The following is a 17,990-nucleotide window of genomic DNA, read 5'->3' on the forward strand; positions in this document are numbered from 1 at the left end:
CTACTCCCCCTGCACCCAAATCCTTCAGTCCTAGTGGCCTGTTAGACAGTGGCAATTCAACTCTGAAAATACTTTGTTTTCAAAAAAGCTTTCTCATTTTGCCTTGCTTATTACCTTGTCTTCTGGTCAGCTCTGCTGGTCTTTCTTTCATGGATCACTGTCTTCTGCTTAAGGCACACTCCCAATGCTTGTAGGGGTTGCAGGCAACTAGTCCCTGTACTAGAGGGATTCAGTTTATGTAGCAGACTCCTGAGTGGAGTGATCTGCAGGGAAGAGATTACACATCTACTGGAAAATTTGGAAGAGTCATGTTTGATGGGTGGACAGCTGTGCTGGTTCTGACCTCAGGCAAGTTAGTGCCTGTGCTGTCAACTGCCCTTGAAAGAGGGAAGCTCAGGGTCTACCAATTTCTCAGTTTTTCACCTTGCTTCCATGTGGTGTGATGTGTGTCTTCCATCACTTGAGTGATTGTTCCTGGCCAAACAGCCTGCTTCCAGCAGGGACACCTGTAACATCTTCAGACCAGCACATCAAGATCTAAAACTAGTCCTCAGATCCTGGAAACCCCAGGCCACATCAGCTAGCATACCCCTACTTTGGGGTATATCTAAAGCTTCCCAGGTCCAAAGCACCTGCCAGGCCAGAGGTGATATTACCAGACATCTGCAAATCAACATTTAATTGTAATTTTGGAAATGGAGTAACAAAAGCCTAAAGAAAAGAAACACAAACATTCACTTAACAACTGTTCAGGAGCAGCACACTCCTGCCCTGGCTCTACACTTCTGTCACTCTTTCCATCAAACCACAGCAGTTTTGTCTGGCAACCCAGCAACACTGTCTGGCACAGATGAAAGGAACAGTCCTCTCTTCTCCCTTCCAAGACTTCTAGCCCTTGCCTTACTTATGCAGCACTTGCACAAGCCCAAGATGAGCTCAGCAATGCAATGACAATCGCTGTTTGAGCAGGGCTCGGGATATCAACTCAGCCCACAGTTGCCACTTCCCAGAGTGGGTGCAAGGCACAGCACATACAGCAGAACCAACCTTTTGGCTGCAACACAACTTCCAATCAGAGCAAGCCATCCACGACCTCAATATCTCTCAAGTTACCTATTTGTTGTGTTCCTTAAATTATGTGTTCCTTCAACATTTGCTGACATTTTTCCAAACCGCAACATTTGCAAGACTGCAGTATAAAATTGTATAAGTTGTAAACTTTATTCACTCTACACATACTGTAATAGCTTCTTATCTTAGATCTTGCTGGAAGTATTGCATGGAGCCAGTGAGTGACGTGACTGCCTGCCTTGGTGTTATACTTTCTCTTAGGGAGGCAGCTACTAATTACACCCAGTCCAGCACACTGGCAGCCTGGTCAGCCACAGCCCTCAGCCAGCTGCTTCCCTTGCATCAATCCAAGTGAATACATGGCAGGGCACTTTGCTGACGTGACAGAAACCTAACTTAACCCAAGGAAAAGTTTTCCATGTGATCCCTGAAACCACAGATAATTAGGAGCACCCTCCTACACATTGTCCCTTTCATCTGGGAAGGAGCATACCTCCTGAGAACCTGTCCCTTGTTGTAGTGAGATGGAGAATGCTTTCTACTTGATTTTCCTCTCCTCCATTTGTGGCTGTGTTTTGTCCTTCCACTACTGAAAATAGCCAGGCTGCCTGGAAATACTGAGCAGAGATTTCTCCCAGAGTTAGTGGCTATCCCCAAGAGAAATCATGTGGATTAGTTAGTGTCTGTGAACTGCTTAGTAAGAGAGGAGGAAAAAAACATTTAAAAATATTTGGGTTAGGAATTGCTTCTTTTGCCCAAGGCATCATTGTAGACTTCTGGTACCCCACCACCCAACATTGTGAACTATAGGAAACTGCATCTCCCTGTTACTTTCTGGGTAGTTTACTGAATTTGCCAGCCCCATTCCTAAAATTCCTCATTCAGCAAAAGTGTGAGGGGCCAATAGGTCTGAACAGGAGAGGAAGACTCAGCCACCTCATGTCTCTCCTGCATAGTCCTATCACCCTTGTTCTTTTCTGGGCAGTGAGAAAAGAGCAAGGTCCCTTTTTCCCTCTACCACCCTGCTTTTGGACAGACTTGCAGAGAAACACTTCTTACATTTGGCTCGGGCCTGAAAGTGCAGGGCATGTTTTATCCCCGTCACAGCACTTCCCTCCTGAATCTCTTCAGCTCTTTCACAGTAACCTCATGCCCTCAGATAACCAGACTTCTGCATTGAAAATGTGTCCCTGGTGGTATGGCAGACTCCCAAGATCATGGCTGGTCATCATCCTTTGCTTTCCTTTGCTCTCTTGGATAATGCTGGGAACTATCTATTGGCAGAGGTGGATAACAGAAGGTAATCTCTGATTAGAAGGCTACATCAGGGTCTGGTGTCACAGCAGTCAGGAGGAAAGATGTCAGTTGGGATGTAGATGGATAGGGAAGCTGAGAGCCAAAGAGCAGGCTGCCAGCTTGGAGCTCAGAAATTCAGCACTAAAGCACATGAGATGCAAAAGAAACAGATGCAGGAAATAGCAAGAACAGTGCAGTGACAGCACTCATTCACAGGGAACAGTCAGCAGCAGGAGGTCTTTCCTGTACTGACAAAGGCAACAAAAAGAAACTGATTATTTCTCAGACTAGCAGCATGCTCTCCCTGCTGCTTTTATGCAAAACTGATGGACAGGATCAACAGCCTTGCCAGGATCTGGAGCAACCAGCATGGGTTTGAAGGCCTGCAAGAGACCTGCTGAGGAAGAGAAGCTGAAGCAACCCTGCTGTAGCAAGCATTCCAAGGACACAATGCAGTGAACAGAAACAGTGCTTACTCCATGGAGGAGAGGAGCTTGCACTCCCCATGTCTCCTAGCACAGACCAGCAGAGACAAAGTGTGGCACTGACCTACTGGCCTCTGAGGCTGCCTTGGCTCCTCCTGAGCATGTGCCATTTCTCTCTGTCATGATTTACCCCTGCGTCACATTATTTAATCCAAGCATCACACAGCTCACTCCACCCACCCCACACCACGCACTGGGATGGGGAAAAGAATTGGAAAAAGATAAAATTGGTGGGTGGAGATAAGAACAGTTTAAGAAATGAAACAAAGTAAAATATAATAATAATAATAATAATAATAATAATAATAATAATAATAATAATAATAATAGGAAAAAAGGAATTAAATCCAAGAAAAACAAGTGATGCACAATACAATTGCTTACCGCCTGCTGACTGATGCCCATCCCATTCTCAAACACAAGAAACAAACATGCAGAGAAGGGAGCAGCACCACATAACTGATGCTAACAGGGCAGGAGCAAGCAACTCAGGTTGAGGCAGCTCCAGCCAACATAAACACAAACACTCCCAATGCACTCTCATCATCTGAACTTCCTCCTCTACACAAGATGCAGCTTACACAACCTGGCACCAGAGACTCCCTCTCCTGCCCTTCTGTAGATTCACCTGCCAGGGCCCTGAATGCACTAACAGACCTTCACTGTCCAGAGCAGCCTGACCTCATTGCTCTGCCCAAAGCCTTTGTCCATGGTGTTTGGGGAAGGTGTCTTTGCATTTAAGCTCAGCCCAGAGTTCCTAGGCCCTGTCTGAGCTATGTTAGAGGAGTAGTAGTTTCTGGCTGTGCTTTGTTGATCTTAACCTGTAGGCTGGTTTACCTTGCCTTATTACCACAGAGGCACCTGGCAGTCACTGGACCTGATCCTGGCCCAGTTTGACTGCAAGTTACTCATCACCATGAACTTGTCCAGCTATCTCAATCCTTGATGAAATCCAAGAATTGGATACCAGATGCTATGCCAGGCCTGCCGGGCTCTCTGTGGTCAGGTACTGTGGGAATGGGCCATGCCCCATGAGGCTGCTGGCCTCAGGAACAGCCCCTCACAGCTCTCCCTGTCCTAGTGTGTGGCCAGCCCTTACTGCACCCTGACATCAGCTCTCCTAGTATGACTGCCAGGACAGCTGCACCATGAATGGCATCAGGGAACTCAACTGGTTTAAAAATAGCTGTGAGAAAAATGCTATCAGTTACTTTTACCTGCATTGCTTCCCCATGAAATTACATGTGTGTGTAATCCTAGAAATGGCATATAGGCACCATTAACGTAGTAGAATAAAAGCAACTGAAACCAGGGAATACTGAAGACAAGACTGACAAGGCTGCTGCCAAGAATGAGCTCTGTCAGGCTAGATCAGGCTTCACTACCCGGCTCAGAAACTCATCTCAGAGCAGTTTCAATCAAATGTGTCAGCCAGAAGCCTCTCATCTTACTGCATGTGCTTACCATATCAGGCCTCACTGTGATCATACAGTCGGAGCCTTGCTGATTCCCAGAACACAAAACCCTGCTAAATCTGCAGGGGTTTTTCTGCAGGGCTTTTTTTTTTCCTCCTTAAAAACTCTGTTCCTCTTGATTGCATCTCTATGTCCCAATACTTCATGTATCTTCCCAAGACCATGGGTCCTAGGTTCCCATTGCAAGGAATTCTATTGCCTACCTTAATATCTGTGGTAATGAGTGAAAAAAGCCTTTAAATCTAAACTGAAAGTTGTCTTGTCCAGATATTAGTACATTTAAGTTTCTTTTAGTGACAAGATGGTGTTGCAGAGCAATCTCTTTTCAGAGGTAAGGAACTCCCAATGCATTCCATCTCTGTAGTACCATGGTGCTGATTAACTTTTGTTGTTGTTCTCATCCTTCTGAACCTCTCATTGCTCTGCAGTCACTTTTTAACTTTTTTTTTTTTTTTTTTTTTTTTTTACTAAAGAATGGACTATATGCCATTGACTTCTAATTCACAGCACAACCATATTTTTCTATTTTTCTTGCATTATAACTGAATTACTTTCTAGCCAATACTCTACTATTTCTAGACAGATAAAACAGCAGTAATAAGGGCCATTACATAATTTTTGCTCTGAAGTAATAACTTCCCTACCTTGATTACTGCCTCATGATGCCTTGATTATTGCATAGCCAAGTAATAGCATCTTCAGCCCTGGTTAAATCAGGGCTATGAAATGGAGAAGAGTCTGAAGGGGAAGCCATACTAGGTGTCTATGAAGTCACTTTGTCTTTCAGCCTCGAGGAAACTGAGGGAACCTCACATTATCTTCGATACCCTCACAAGGGGAAGCATAGGGGTAGGTACTGATCACTTCTCTTTAATGACCAGTGTCAGGCCTAGAGTTGCCAGCAGAGATTTAGGATTGATAATAGAAAAGAGTTCATCACCCAGAGGGTGTCTGGGCACCGGAACAGGCTGCCCAGGGAAGTGATCACAGCACAAGCTTGACAGAGCTCAACAAGTGTTATGACTATGCTCTCAGGCACATGGTGTGACTCTTAGGCATATCCTGTGCAGGGCCAGGAGTTGGACTATATGATCTATGTGGGTGCCTTCCAACTCAGGCCATTCTGTGGTTCTGTGCATCATTTACAAATCACCGTTCGTCTGTGCCAGTGTAGCAGGCCCGGTGCCCTGAGTCTGGCTGCTGGAACAGGTGATGTCTGAAACGCTGCCGAGCTTTTTCCCGGTAGCAGATGACCCACGGCAGGCAGTGGCCCATGACTATTCCAAAGCTCGCGTCTGTCGGTGCAGGCCCGCAGCGGCCCCAGAAGCGCAGCCTGGGCACAGCCCGGCGCTCCCCAGCCGCTGCGGGGCTGCGGCAAAGCGCTCCGAGCTCACGGGGGCTCGGGGCGTGCGATGCGCGCACAGCGCTGCCGGGACCCCGCCAGGCGTCCGGCCGGCAGCCGGCGCAGGCCGGGGTGACCCGCAGCGAGCGCTGCCGCTGTTTAATGCCGGCCCGGAGCGAAGAGGGCCCCGCTCTCTTCTCGCCCTTCACAAGCGCGGACGCGGCGGGGGCCGGCCCAGCACGACTCTCCCGCGGCCGCGGCGCCGATTGGGCCCGGCCGGCTGCCGTCCCCGCGGGGGTGTCTGGGAAGGAGAGATCATGGCGGTGGAGCCGAGCAAGACGGAGATCCAGACCCTCTTCAAGCGGCTTCGGGCAGCGCCGGCCAACAAGGTAGCGGGGAGCGGCCAGGGTCCCCCGGGCTGTCCGTGCCGGGCTGTTGCTCTGTGGCCGCGGCCTGCGCTCCGGCTGGGCCCCGGTGGGCTCCGGGCCGCGCTGCGGCGGTTGTTGGGGCGGCCGGGCCGGGGCCCCTGGGGAGCGGCTGGGCAGAGCGGCCGGGCCGCTGAGCTGTGGCAGGGGGTGGCGGAGCGGCAGAGCTTCAACCTGCCTGTCCCTCTGCCTTCGCTTTAGTCGTGCTTCGACTGCGGCGCCAAGAACCCGAGCTGGGCCAGTATCACCTACGGGGTCTTCCTGTGCATCGACTGCTCCGGCGTCCACAGGTCCCTGGGCGTGCACCTCAGCTTCATCAGGTGCGTGGGGAGCGCGGCCGCGGTGCCGCCGGCAGGCCCGCAGCAGCCATCCCGCCCGGGGTGGGAGCACGCAGGGACTGGGAGAGAAGCCTGATCGCGGAGCGATCACCTCGGCGTTTATGAGGCTTGTTCGCAGGAGGTTCTGGGTCACTCAGCACTTCCAAAGTACCTCGGATGGAACGTCGACGTGTTGCTTTCACTAACCTTGCAGAAACGCTATCTGGACTTGGCATTGTAGGAACAAAGATGAGAGTGTGGTCTGTGAATCTTGCCAGTAATGCAGCAGCGTGGTGTACGTAATTTTTCGTAACACTGAGCAAGGCAAAAAGAGGAATATTGTTCGATCTTTTTGGTATCAGCCTAATGGAGAAGATGGTGTTGGCTTTTCAGCCTACTTCTTGTTTTCAGTACTTGTAGAAATTAGCAGTTTAAGTTAAGAGAACTGTGACCTTTACTTGTTAGGAGAGAAGTTGAGTAACTAGTATGAGACTCTGTGTCCCTTAGCTTTACTTGGATGTATTCTCAGTTGCTTTGTCACGTGTTTTGGCCCAACCTGTGGGACAGGCTGAATACGAGTCTCTCATGTTGTGGTGAGATCACATGTAGAACAAAAGTTCTTGGCTGTGCTTTCCTAACTCAAGCTCTGCCCTCTAAACAAGCAGTACAAGGGAGAGAGCCTCAAAATTTGGGTAAAAGGTGGTCTTTTTCCTCACTTTGAAAGTTGAAATTAATTTTTTAGAGGAGTAAAGAAATTCCCAAGATGTTCTTTCTACCTTTGCCTCCTACACTTTGGAATAGTAGTGGGATATCTCACTATTTTATGTCAGAGCTTGGTTTTGCATTTGGTTTGCTTGGTGTTTATTAATAGAAATAATTGGTTCTCACACAGGTCCACAGAGTTGGATTCTAACTGGAACTGGTTCCAGCTGAGGTGTATGCAAGTGGGCAGCAATGCCAACGCGGTGAGGAGCCTCTGTAGGCGTTTTGCTTGCTTTCCCTCTTGCTAATCCACATCCTCTGCTTCTTGTCCCTTTCCTTTGTGTGGCTTTCTTGGTACCAGTCTGATCTGAAATGTGTAATGAAGGGGGGAATTTGTCAGACTGTGACCTTTGCATGCCTTGTTTTCTGATGTGCAGATCTCTCATTTTTTACATCTCATTTAAATGAGAGGCAAAGCCTTCTTAAATGATAGAAGTTAATAACACTGATTAGTTTGAAAGCTCATGCTCAGCTTTGTGACTCGGAATCATCTCTCTGTAGAGAAGACGGATGATTTCCATAGGCCTCTGGAGTGAGACTTCTTGTAGAAAGCTTATCAGTGAATGGTTGGTTTATGCTGCGTTCTCAGTTTTTCATCCTCTGTCTCTGGGAAGTTTTCTTTTTCTGTTGAGTTTGTCTAGTGCTTGCTTGAGTATGATCTAGCAGTCAGGAGACTGAATATTCCTCTCTTTTCAGACTGCTTTCTTCCGCCAGCACGGCTGTACCACCACAGATGCCAATGCTAAATATAATAGTCGAGCTGCCCAGATGTACAGGGAGAAGATCCGGCAGCTGGCAAGTGCTGCCATGGCCAAGTATGGCACTGATGTAAGTCTGAGAGCTCTGCAGTGTTAGATGGGTAGTGCTGGATGCTGAGTCTTGTAGGATACCTTTTTTTTTTCCCTCTCCTCTCTTCAGTTGCTTATAGATGGACTGAGTGGAGCCCCTGGGCACTCCCCTGAGAAGAGTGATGCTGATTTCTTCATGGAGCACACACAGGTGAGAAGAGCTGCCTAAACCAGGCAGCCATAATAGCTCTTCAATAGCCAGCTGTTCAGCCAGGAGCAGTCCCACTTAGCTTGAAGGACTCTAAATTGTACAATTAATCAGTAGTAATGTGGAAGAAGTCAGACTCGGTCATCTGCCTGGGACATAGTCAAGATCTCAACAGTCCCTGTAATATCCACATCCTTTGTTTTTGAGACCATCTTTAGCTTCCAGAACTCAAAGCTACCACCAATGCCCTGGAATATGCTTTGTGTGCTGTGTTAATGCTTAGTTTCTTTGTACAGTTAAAGCAAGGACTAGCTATTACTTTTAACTTCTGCTTTAGAAGAAACTTTTCAGTGCATAGACCCTGGTAAACTGGATTTGGGCAACTGCACCATGCCAGGCAGACTTTCTCAGGTAATGGCAAATAGAGAAGTGGAGATGTATTTTTTCCAGGAAAACTCATTTACACTTTCTCCCAGATTTAAACTAATTTCCTTTTACCTGGGAAGTCCTCACATTAACCAGCTTGTCAAATGATTCTGTCATTCCTCCTGGCCTTACATTCAACTTAGCTTCCTTTTTGGTTTTTTTTTTTTTCATTTTTGTCCCTGCTAAGGGAATGTGGACTTGTCCATATGTTATGTTCAAGGAAGGCATAGTCTGAAGTTTGGAATAAGTTTCCTTTGGCCTAAAATTGAATACAGGTCACAAAACCAGTAGTAAATGCAGGATTGTTTGGTTCATTCATCTTCTGGAAATAACTGGAATGAGTATCTCCTTGCAGTCTTCCAGTACCTGGGATGTAGCAGATGCCACCCAGAATCCTGCACAGTCTTCTCCAGAGATGGAAAAAGCAGCAAATTCATCAGAAGGCAGCGAAATTTCAAGTGAGTTCTTTACTGAATAATTTTTCCAAGAGCCTGCCTTCATTTCCAGGAGAATACAGTTCTGAACCAGTGTTGGAAGGGCTGAACTTATCCTTTGGTTCAGGCCTGAAGGAGTGGAAGTTCTTCACACTCTTATGATATTTAGTTAAATTAGTGTTAACTTCTAAAAACACTGCTCCATTTGGGCTCAATTGTTAGGATGTTTAGTTAAATTAGTGGAGACTTCTAAAAATGCTGCTCCATTTGTGGTCAGTTCTTCACTTCTTCTGAAATGCACACAAAACTGTTTTGGGGATTAGCTGCCCCAAACATTATTTGTCTAAATATTCTTCTCTATTCCTTGAATTTGGTGGGTCTGAAAATGACATAGGATAGAAAAATTTTTAGGTGAAGGACAAGGAAACCAAGAACCTGGGGGCATAGCTGTAATTTGAAACAGCTTTGTATATTTCCCTGCAGAATGTTTGCTTTCTTGTACTGTGTTAAGAAGACTGCAGAAGGAATAATTTGCTCTGTTGAGAAATAAAGCTGTCTTGCTTGGGAAATTGCATATTTCAAGCTGTAACTGGATTTATTTGTGGGGGCAGAGGAGCTAGGAGAGATGTAGTGGAACTGTGAACATACTGGAAAGAAAAGGTTTGAGAATCTGATGAATGTTCTCTTCTGGTTTTGTGCCCACAGATCCCACCCAAGGTCCATCTATTGACTTGTTGAGCACATCTCCTAAGGCTCCTCTAGGTAAGACTCTTCACTCTCAGATCAGTCTTGCTCTTATACCCACTGCTCAGTAGTAAGCTCAGTGAAGCTGGAAGCAATGAGCCAGTTTTCCAGAACATCTAAACAAGCTTATTTCCCTGTTGAGCCAGTACTTAGGATGTTCCTGAAGCCCAAAACCAAGTCACAGTTTTCTGGAGGTTTCCTCCTTGTTTTGGATAATTAAGTTTAAAGCCGTTGCTTTTCCAAATGCATGTTTTCCTGGTTTTGAGCTTTGGGTAAAACTTGGGACTTGCATATCTAGAATTTGGGTGATCAAAGCCACATGGCTGTTGTTTTTGGTTTGTTTCCCCACAGAACCTTTGGAGGCAAATGAATTTTTAGTTTTCAGAATGATAGGGATTTGTATCTGATTCTCCCCTGCCATTACGGTCCTGGCCACACACAGAACATCTAGCTGGAGCTTCTTCCTTTATTGAGAGCGTGCTCCTAGCCCACAGTGGGTTCATTCTGGGTGGAAAGACTGTGTCCTCAAGTGTCTTTTCATTCCCCATGTTTTACATCTCTTCCTCAGACATGTCCATGTATCTGTCAACACAAGGGGCTGCTCCTGCTGGAGGTAATTGGCTAACAGGTGGCCTGCGCTGGCTGCTTGTGACAACTCTGCTTGCCCCTCCTGAGATTCTGCCTTCAATTCTAACTTTAGCTTCCTGTGCTTAGAGGGAGAGAACAAGACAAAGCTTATATTGTTGTATTGAGAGCTAAACCAGATATGTTGTATCTGTAGAGACTGTATTAACATTTCTGTTAAATGTTTCCTGAAATATAAAAATCTCCAAACATAAACCCAAACAACCTTGAATTAAGTGTTAGGAACAGCAAGCAGAAAACAGTTTCAGATAGTGTGAATGTTTTGAATCCCCTTTTTAAAAAAGACTTATCATAAGACTAGAAAAGATGAAAGAAAACGTGTCAAGAATAATTTATGGGCTAACAAAAGTCACGTGGCTGTAGAAAGTCAGAAGATGCGCACACAAAATAAAAGCCCAACAAGGGCAATAAAAGATTTTGGACTTACCTATAGGAAGCTGGAAAATGTGTTGGGCAGTTCCTCTCTGCTTTTTCTTAGACTTTTCCCCAGACATCTGCTGCTTGGCTGGCCTTTGTCTGGTTTTATGAGTGTGGCATGCCCTCAAGAGTGACAAGTGCGAGGTGTCGGGGAACCTGTTGCTTTTACAGCTTGCTGCACTTCAGGTCCATTTTTTTTTTGTATGTTCATGTAAACACAACTTCAGAGTTCTTGCTGCTTTGTCCCTTAAGGCATTGATGAGGCTCTGATCTTCCCATGCATCTGAAGGTGCATTTTCTTGAATTTGTGTACGGGATAAACCTGGTCTTTCTCTAACTACCCTGATACCTGCTGCATAACACTCAGAGGAGTTACCATTCCTAATTCAATTATAGCTGCTCCAGAAATGGATGTGCTTCTTTAGGCCACAAGCCTGCAACTGTGGAGCTTCTACGTGCATCTTTCTTGCCTGGGTTAAATCACCCAGGCTTCTGATGTGAAGATGCATGGTGTGCCCTGGACGCTACTGCAGCTGGACTGTGGTGGATGATCTTGTGGGTTGCTGTCTAATTTTGGCCTCTTAAATTAATTCCCTTCTGCTTATTTGCTGCTTCCCTCCTTTTGCAGAACTTAAATCCTCCCTCATTGGAAAGAAGAAGCCGGGAGCTGCCAAGAAAGGGGTATGTCTGAGCTCTTTTATGGAGGGGAGGTAAAGCATGTCTTGCATTTCTGCTGTCCTTTCCCTGATTCTTGCTTTCTGCTTAACAAGGCTATAGAGATCTGCTTAGGGGAAAGGAGACCTTAAGCAGCCTGTATATTATTGCTAAAAAAAAATTATGTTCTGGATCATTACTGGTTGTGGTTTGAAGCATACGTGGTTGATCTCTAAGTGCTGGCCACTGATGCGTTAACTCTTGGATGTTCTTCCATACTGTGTTGCAAACTCTTGTAGGTCTGTAGGCTGTGACTACACAGGAAGACTGAAAGCCTCATTGGTGCAGCAAGAAGTAGATTCAGGTTTTCTTCTACAATAAACAATCTAGGATGAAGAATTCACAGGATTTTGTTCTTGTTTTTAAGCTGGGTGCAAAAAAAGGTCTTGGAGCCCAGAAAGTCAGCAGCCAGAGCTTCAGTGAGATTGAGCGGCAAGCCCAGGTGGCAGAACAGCTGAGGGAGCAACAGGCAGTGGAGTCCAGGAAACAAGCTGAGGAGTCCATGTAAGTGCCTTCTTTGGGATGAGGACCTTGCATACCTAAGGCAGAAGTAATGTGAGGTTAATGCTGTTCATCCTAGGACCACCAAATGTGACTTCAGAACATATTGCATGAGAGGAAGAGCAGTAGCTATATGCCAATATGGCCCTTGCAGCAGGGTACAAGTTATACTGCTGTATTTTATTCAAATTAGCATTCCTGGAAGAGCGTAGGGAGCTTCTGTGTATCGTGTGTTTCTGTTCACCTCTGGACAGGGCTGAAAAAGCGAAAGGCTTAAGTGGGTCGATCATTCTGAGTGCAGGGGTGGGGCGTAGATATACATTGTGATGCTTACAATAAGGAAATCATGGTTAGCCAAAGACTTGAATCCCAGTGGAGGAGATGGCAAAACAAGCAATAGCTTCTGTGCAAGGATTTTTGGCAGAGCTGCTGTGAAAGTGGCTGTTTTGAAGGATGGTTGGGGTTACTTAATCACTTGTTCTTCTATAACACAGCAAGGGCAGCAAGGGAGGGTAATGAGCTGGTACCCACCATGGTTCTTTCCCTAGAGTCACGTCAATGCGACTGGCTTATCAGGAACTGCAGCTTGATCGGAAGAAGGAAGAGAAGAAACTCCAGAGCCTTGAAGGGAAGAAACGTGAACAAGCAGAGAGGCTGGGCATGGGATTGGTGTCCAGAAGGTACTTGGCTGTAGATGGCATAGTATAGACAAGTGTCTTATAAGTACCCTGCTCTGGAAAAGTTTCTTGAAGGCAGTAGTTAGCTCTTGTAATAGATAAGGAGATAAGTTAAAATGCTCATATGCTGTTCTCTGACTGAAAATGCTTCGGGCCCCAGAAGGAATAGGGACTCTGTTCAAAGGTTCTGGTTCTCATTTGAGCTTTTTGACAGATATGTGTGGCCTGTCAGTGTCTAGCACTAGAGTCCTGCTGCTTGACAGGTGTCCCCCTGCAAAATCCTTCCTTTAAGAAGGTAGCTCAAGATTTCTGAGGGAGCATAGATAAGTGGTGAAGGGGGCTGACATCCCCCAACTCTCCCTCATAACTTGTGTCACCTGTCCTGCCTGTGAAGGCCAGATTCAGTTTTGAGGCAGACTGGTTGTAGGGACTGGATGTCGTCAGACCCGTCAGCCCTGACTCTGCCTGTTTGTTGTGCTAGTTCTGTTTCACACTCGGTGATGTCTGAGATGCAAGTAATTGAGCAAGAGACACCGCTGGTAGCAAAATCTTCCCGCTCCCAATTGGACTTGTTTGAAGATGGTGGAAGCTTCACATCTGGACCCCCCAAGTAAGAATTAGCTTTAGTATAGTCTTTGTTTATTCCTGAATTTTATGTCTGGTGTAAATTACCTATTTTTGGTACCTAGGTACAAATACAGTCCCTTCTCATTCGAAGATGCATTTGGCTCACGATGGGAAACGGACTCTTCATGGGGTATGGACAAAGAGGAGGAACCAGAGGTGACCGTTTCCAGCATTCGGCCGGTTTCAGAGAGGTAAAGTGCTTTCCACTGCTAGTGTATCTTGTGCACTTGTGTAGGGGACAAGGAATAAGTGTAGGAGCTGTGGCACAGATGCTGGAGCCTCATGCTGCAGAAAATGACTTGCACAGGCACAGACAAGCCCAAGTAAAAGAGCCTCGAGTGAAAGGGCCTTAGACACTTCTTTGCCTGTCATGTCTGTAAGTTTATACAGCCTTTGTGGTCATTGAGTGCTGACTGTCCTCACATGGGGAGAGGAGAGCCCCTATGCAATTAACACTTACTTAAGAATAACTTGCTTTCCTTTGATTAGTTGAGGTCTGAGACAGAAGTCGTGATTCTTTACTGGGTTGGTGAGCTTAATCTGAGATGTCTCCTCTTGTTTCCTTAGACCCGCCAGTAGGCGGGAAATTGAGAACCGGCCATCCATGGTGGAATCCAATGAAGCTCGGCAGAAGTTTGCAGGGGCTAAAGCTATCTCTTCAGATATGTTTTTCGGGCGGGAGGCAGATGCTGAGGTAGATGCATTCTGCACTGCTTACACTGGTAAAGCTCTGGCTTTACCTCCTACTGTTTTCTCAGGTCCTTTGTTCCTTTCCTATATAACCTTTTTGTTTTGTTTTCTGCTGCAGTATGAAGCCAGATCCCGACTACAGCAGCTCTCAGGCAGCAGTGCCATCAGCTCTGCAGACCTGTTTGGAGAGGCTGACAATGTGCACTCAGGTTTGTTAGCACTCAGTGGGTTGAGGAAGGGGGCAGCTTTGGAAGACCTAGACTGGAGGGGATCGAAGTGTTTTGTGGAGCTGAGAGACTCTGGGCTAACTCCTCCTGGTTCTTGTAGGTGGTGTGTCTATTGGAAATGTCCTGCCTGCAGCTGACATTGCACAATTCAAGCAAGGAGTGAAATCAGTTGCTGGCAAGATGGCTGTCTTGGCCAATGGGGTGATGAACTCCCTTCAGGTGAGTTTAAATGATGGTAACTTGAGAAAGGGTGTTGTCACATTCAGGGACTTTTCACCATTACCTGGCTTCCATAGGAATTATCACTTATTTTCTCAAATTATGTGGAAAGTTCCAGGTAGATACCTGTTGTTTGTAGCTGTTGACTGTAGTACAATAGCTGAGCAATTGCAGTGGGCCAGTGAACTCTGCTTGGCCAGCCTTACCCTCCTGCTGCACAGGACACCTTGTCATGTCAGATCCACCTTCTACCACAAATTCCAGGCAGAATTTTGGAAGTCAAGGTCATTTTACCTTCTGCCTTTGTACAGCATCCTGTCTAGAGAACCTCACACTGCATTAAAATACCAAACCCCCCAAATGTCTTGTCTCTGGATTTTGCACAAAGGTGTTGTAGCAAGGTGTCTCTGTCTGTTTCCTTCTTAGGATCGTTATGGTTCATATTGATGACCCAGGAACTGCAAGGGGAAGCCAGCAAGAGGCACTGACGCCAACTTTGCCTGGAGTAAACTCCACAGGATTGTCTTATTTGTCTGGGTTGGGTGGGGAGGGGAGAAGGTAAGCAGAGAGAGTCAGGACATGGCTGTGCCCAGGATGTTTTCTGAATATCTCTGGATTCCACTCTATTAAAATTCAATGTGCCCTCATACCCACTGCTATCTACTAGCCAGTGGAGATAGGCCTTCTTACAGGGTTAACCTCATTGCTGTAAAGATGACAGGAACTCCTGGGTTGTCCTCATCAGTGCTCCTCTCCTTCTTTGGCCCATACCTTAGCTCACCAAGTGACAGAGAAAAGGGGAATGCTATTTTTCTGAACATCATGTGACATGACTGTTTTTTGTTCTGATCACTGCTCCCAATCCATGGTGCTGTGGAGTCCTCTGTATTTGCAGGGTTTGCCTTTTACCATGATCTAGTCCTTTTTACTGTCTTCTAAACCAACATATATGAATGCAGGAGAAAAAAAAATCAAATCAAAGATTATTTTTTTAGCTTCTAACTACATCATCAGCAAAAAAAGCCCAGGTAAAGAAGTAAAGAAATTCACTGGATCCCTGGTTTATTTTGTTGTCCAGCTTTGGATCAGATCAAAGTACTGAGCTTCTAAGTCAACCATGAGGTGCAGCAGTGAGAACTTTTAGTCCTGTTCAGCTTTGTCTCTGGTTTGAACACGAGTGCTCTTCTCTTCCTTGGACTGTGGTGTTGATGACTAGGTAGTAAGAAGAAGGGTGGGAAAGGGCTAGTTACACAATGTTAGCAAAAGAGAGTTTGGGGCTGTTCTGGAGCCTTCTGCCTGGGACTGGGAAGAGGCTTGCATGGGTTTCACCTCTCCTGTCCAGTTGAGGGGTTGCAGCAGCTACTCGGCTGCTCCGTGCTGATGTTTCACTTTGGTGGGGCATGAGGGGGGTAAGGGTCAATATCACAGTACCCACAGCAGGCTGGAGCGGCAGGGAGCAGTGGTGCGGCTGCCCTGCGGCTGCAGGGCTTGGTGGCGATCCCGGCATTCCAGGGGTGGGGCCGGCACCTTCCCCGGCCGAGGGGTGGGGTTCCTGGGGCCCTGGAAGATGGCCGGGGCCCTCCACTGGTCCTGCCCACCAGATTCCACTCCCCCCGAGGAGCGGCCGGGGCAGCCCAGAAGACCGGAGAACCCAGAGGCAACAGAGCCCTGACACAGCGTGCTTTATTGCCAGGCTGTCACAGCCACTCACCAAGCTGGGAGAGAATGTACAGACAATAAATTATTTAACTTATAATAAATAAATAACCCTGATGGCACTCTCCTACAAGCTTTGGGTACCAGCTCCTGGTGGCCTGTGATGTAGCACTTTATGACCAAGAAGAGCAAGGAGGCTGCCAAAGAAGCATGAGAAATTGAAGTTCCCCCCAAAATAACTAGTCTGTGCAAGCTGGGGTGCAGGAACTGGGCTAGACAAAGCGTTCAGGTCTGCGGAGGTTTAAACTGCTGAGTGGGTTACCATTAATGCAATGTGACACTACGTATTTTTGTAGTTTTAAGGGCTACGCTGCTGCTGCAACAATTCCAACATTTACAAAAAAACCCAACTTGATCTTATTTGATGACTGCTTCCTTTTCCCTTAGCTTCTGCCCACCTAGCCCCAGTAGGTGCACTATATACTTGCAAGCCATACCACCTGTGGCCAAGGAATTTAACAACCTTATCCCTCTTTTCCAAATCCTCTGAAATTCACTTTTCCAAATGACCATAATATGCTGTTGGAGGGACAGGGAGACCTCACAGAAGGGCACTTAGTACAGCAGCGGAGCCAGACAGCACCATGCAGTACTTACTGCAGTCTAGCTTATTTGCTGTATTTGCTTCGGCAAGTCTTGGACACATGGAGGAGAAAGCACAAAGCAGAGACAAGTTGCATGGCAATATCTAAGCTTCCCTTTTCTAGGAACTTCAGGAATTTCCTTACCTTTGGTCATATACAGATGCAGCTTTACTGGGAATAATAATGGAACGGAAGTGCAGAGCTGCTGCCGGTGATTTAACCCCTCTGTTATCTGGGCCAAATCTGAGCAGAGCTACACAATGAATCACTGGCAAGTGGCCTGTACTAGTGCTCTCACTGCTTCAGCAGCTGCTGAACTGCAGAACTGGGAGGGAGCGCCCCGGTGGGAGCATACCCGGCTGGTTCCAAGTGGTGGCGGAGCTGGCGGCTGCTGGCTTGTCTTACCTGCCAGCAGAGGGAAGCATAATTCTGTAGCTGTAAATGGCTTCTGCAGAGGCGCTATTTCTGCAGGGATTTGGAGCTAAGAGAAAGGCAAGTTGTTCCTGGGAAAAGATGGGTGAACCTGGCACCGAGGATTAGCACACACACTGCTGATGTAGACAGAACCCACTGTTAGAGCAGCTGCTCTGGGAGGAGGTGCTGTTCCTCCAGTGGGTTCTGGAGAACCCAAGATAGGAATGGTCCCCACCCTCACAACTTTCAGTTTTCAGAGGAGTCTGTCTCTTCATTGGAGCCTTCACTCTCAGCATCCATTTTTCGACGATGGTGTAGAGGTTTCCAAGGTGAGTTAATCCTGGGTGAGTTACGAACAGGCATATTTGCTGTGTCTGCACTGGAGCTGGCAGGACCAGAGACAGAAAGCCCTGAAACCTGAGCTACCCTGAAAGAGAAAAGAAATGTGCTAGGCAGCATGTTGCAAAAACTTCTACTGCAGCACTCTTGGAGTGAACCTGGGAGAAAGGCTTCAAACTAGTACAGGGATAGAAAGATGTTCATGGCACAGAGGGGGAACACCTTGCACTGGTACCTCCCTGGCTCACTCTGTGAATCTTCTCCTATTTAAACATATCTTCTGGGCTGATCTTGTTCCTTCCAATACTCCTAATTTTCACCATCCAAACAAAATATCATTAAAGACTGCTGCTTTCTCTAGATCCTTCTTTGAGTCACACTCTTCCCTTCTGCTGAAGATTTTTGTAAGGATTTTGTTAACTGCACTGAGGCACCACAAAGAAACTC

The 17,990-nt window shown here is 46.8% G+C and overlaps 2 protein-coding genes across 7 annotated transcripts in view; one reads left to right on the forward strand and one right to left on the reverse strand.

The window, feature by feature from the left end:
• The first annotated feature begins 5,962 nt into the window (after nucleotides 1-5,962).
• ARFGAP2 (ARF GTPase activating protein 2) lies at nucleotides 5,963-17,903 on the forward strand. 3 transcript variants are annotated; one of them, XM_085581724.1, is made up of 17 exons: nucleotides 5,963-6,058; nucleotides 6,296-6,414; nucleotides 7,304-7,376; nucleotides 7,870-8,001; nucleotides 8,092-8,172; nucleotides 8,951-9,053; nucleotides 9,735-9,791; nucleotides 10,342-10,386; nucleotides 11,464-11,516; nucleotides 11,917-12,053; nucleotides 12,599-12,730; nucleotides 13,209-13,337; nucleotides 13,417-13,545; nucleotides 13,922-14,048; nucleotides 14,163-14,253; nucleotides 14,372-14,490; nucleotides 14,917-15,681. In XM_085581724.1, the coding sequence occupies exons 1-17, from the start codon at nucleotides 5,987-5,989 to the stop codon at nucleotides 14,935-14,937; spliced, it is 1,620 nt and encodes a 539-aa protein (XP_085437850.1). In that variant the 5' UTR covers nucleotides 5,963-5,986; the 3' UTR covers nucleotides 14,938-15,681. The 3 variants fall into 3 exon arrangements, with proteins under 3 accessions (XP_085437850.1, XP_021389020.3, XP_085437851.1); XM_021533345.4 differs by lacking the exon at nucleotides 10,342-10,386 and having other exon boundaries at nucleotides 14,917-17,903; XM_085581725.1 differs by lacking the exons at nucleotides 5,963-6,058; nucleotides 6,296-6,414 and adding an exon at nucleotides 6,453-7,110.
• The window catches only part of CSTPP1 (centriolar satellite-associated tubulin polyglutamylase complex regulator 1), a 79,038-nt gene continuing 77,203 nt past the window's right edge, over nucleotides 16,156-17,990 (reverse strand). For 2 of the 4 annotated variants that reach the window (XM_021533346.4, XM_085581774.1), the window contains one exon: nucleotides 16,156-17,631. In XM_021533346.4, the coding sequence (XP_021389021.1) occupies nucleotides 17,451-17,631 (181 nt within the window). In that variant the 3' untranslated portion in view covers nucleotides 16,156-17,450. The remainder of the gene's footprint in view (nucleotides 17,632-17,990) is intronic. The other 2 variants (XM_085581772.1, XM_085581773.1) reach the window with 2 other exon arrangements.

The sequence above is a fragment of the Lonchura striata genome, chromosome 5 (assembly GCF_050655825.1).
Source record: "Lonchura striata isolate lonStrDom1 chromosome 5, ASM5065582v1, whole genome shotgun sequence".
NCBI lineage: Eukaryota > Metazoa > Chordata > Aves > Passeriformes > Estrildidae > Lonchura > Lonchura striata.

Excerpts from the sequence above, each read along its gene's own strand:
- ARFGAP2 (XM_085581724.1), top strand. The coding sequence starts at position 5,987 with ATGGCGGTGGAGCCGAGCAAGACGGAGATCCAGACCCTCTTCAAGCGG. Across the intron at positions 6,415-7,303 it reads GTGCACCTCAGCTTCATCAG|GTCCACAGAGTTGGATTCTA; the intron begins GTGCGTGGGGAG and ends GTTCTCACACAG. Across the intron at positions 13,546-13,921 it reads ATTCGGCCGGTTTCAGAGAG|ACCCGCCAGTAGGCGGGAAA; the intron begins GTAAAGTGCTTT and ends TTGTTTCCTTAG.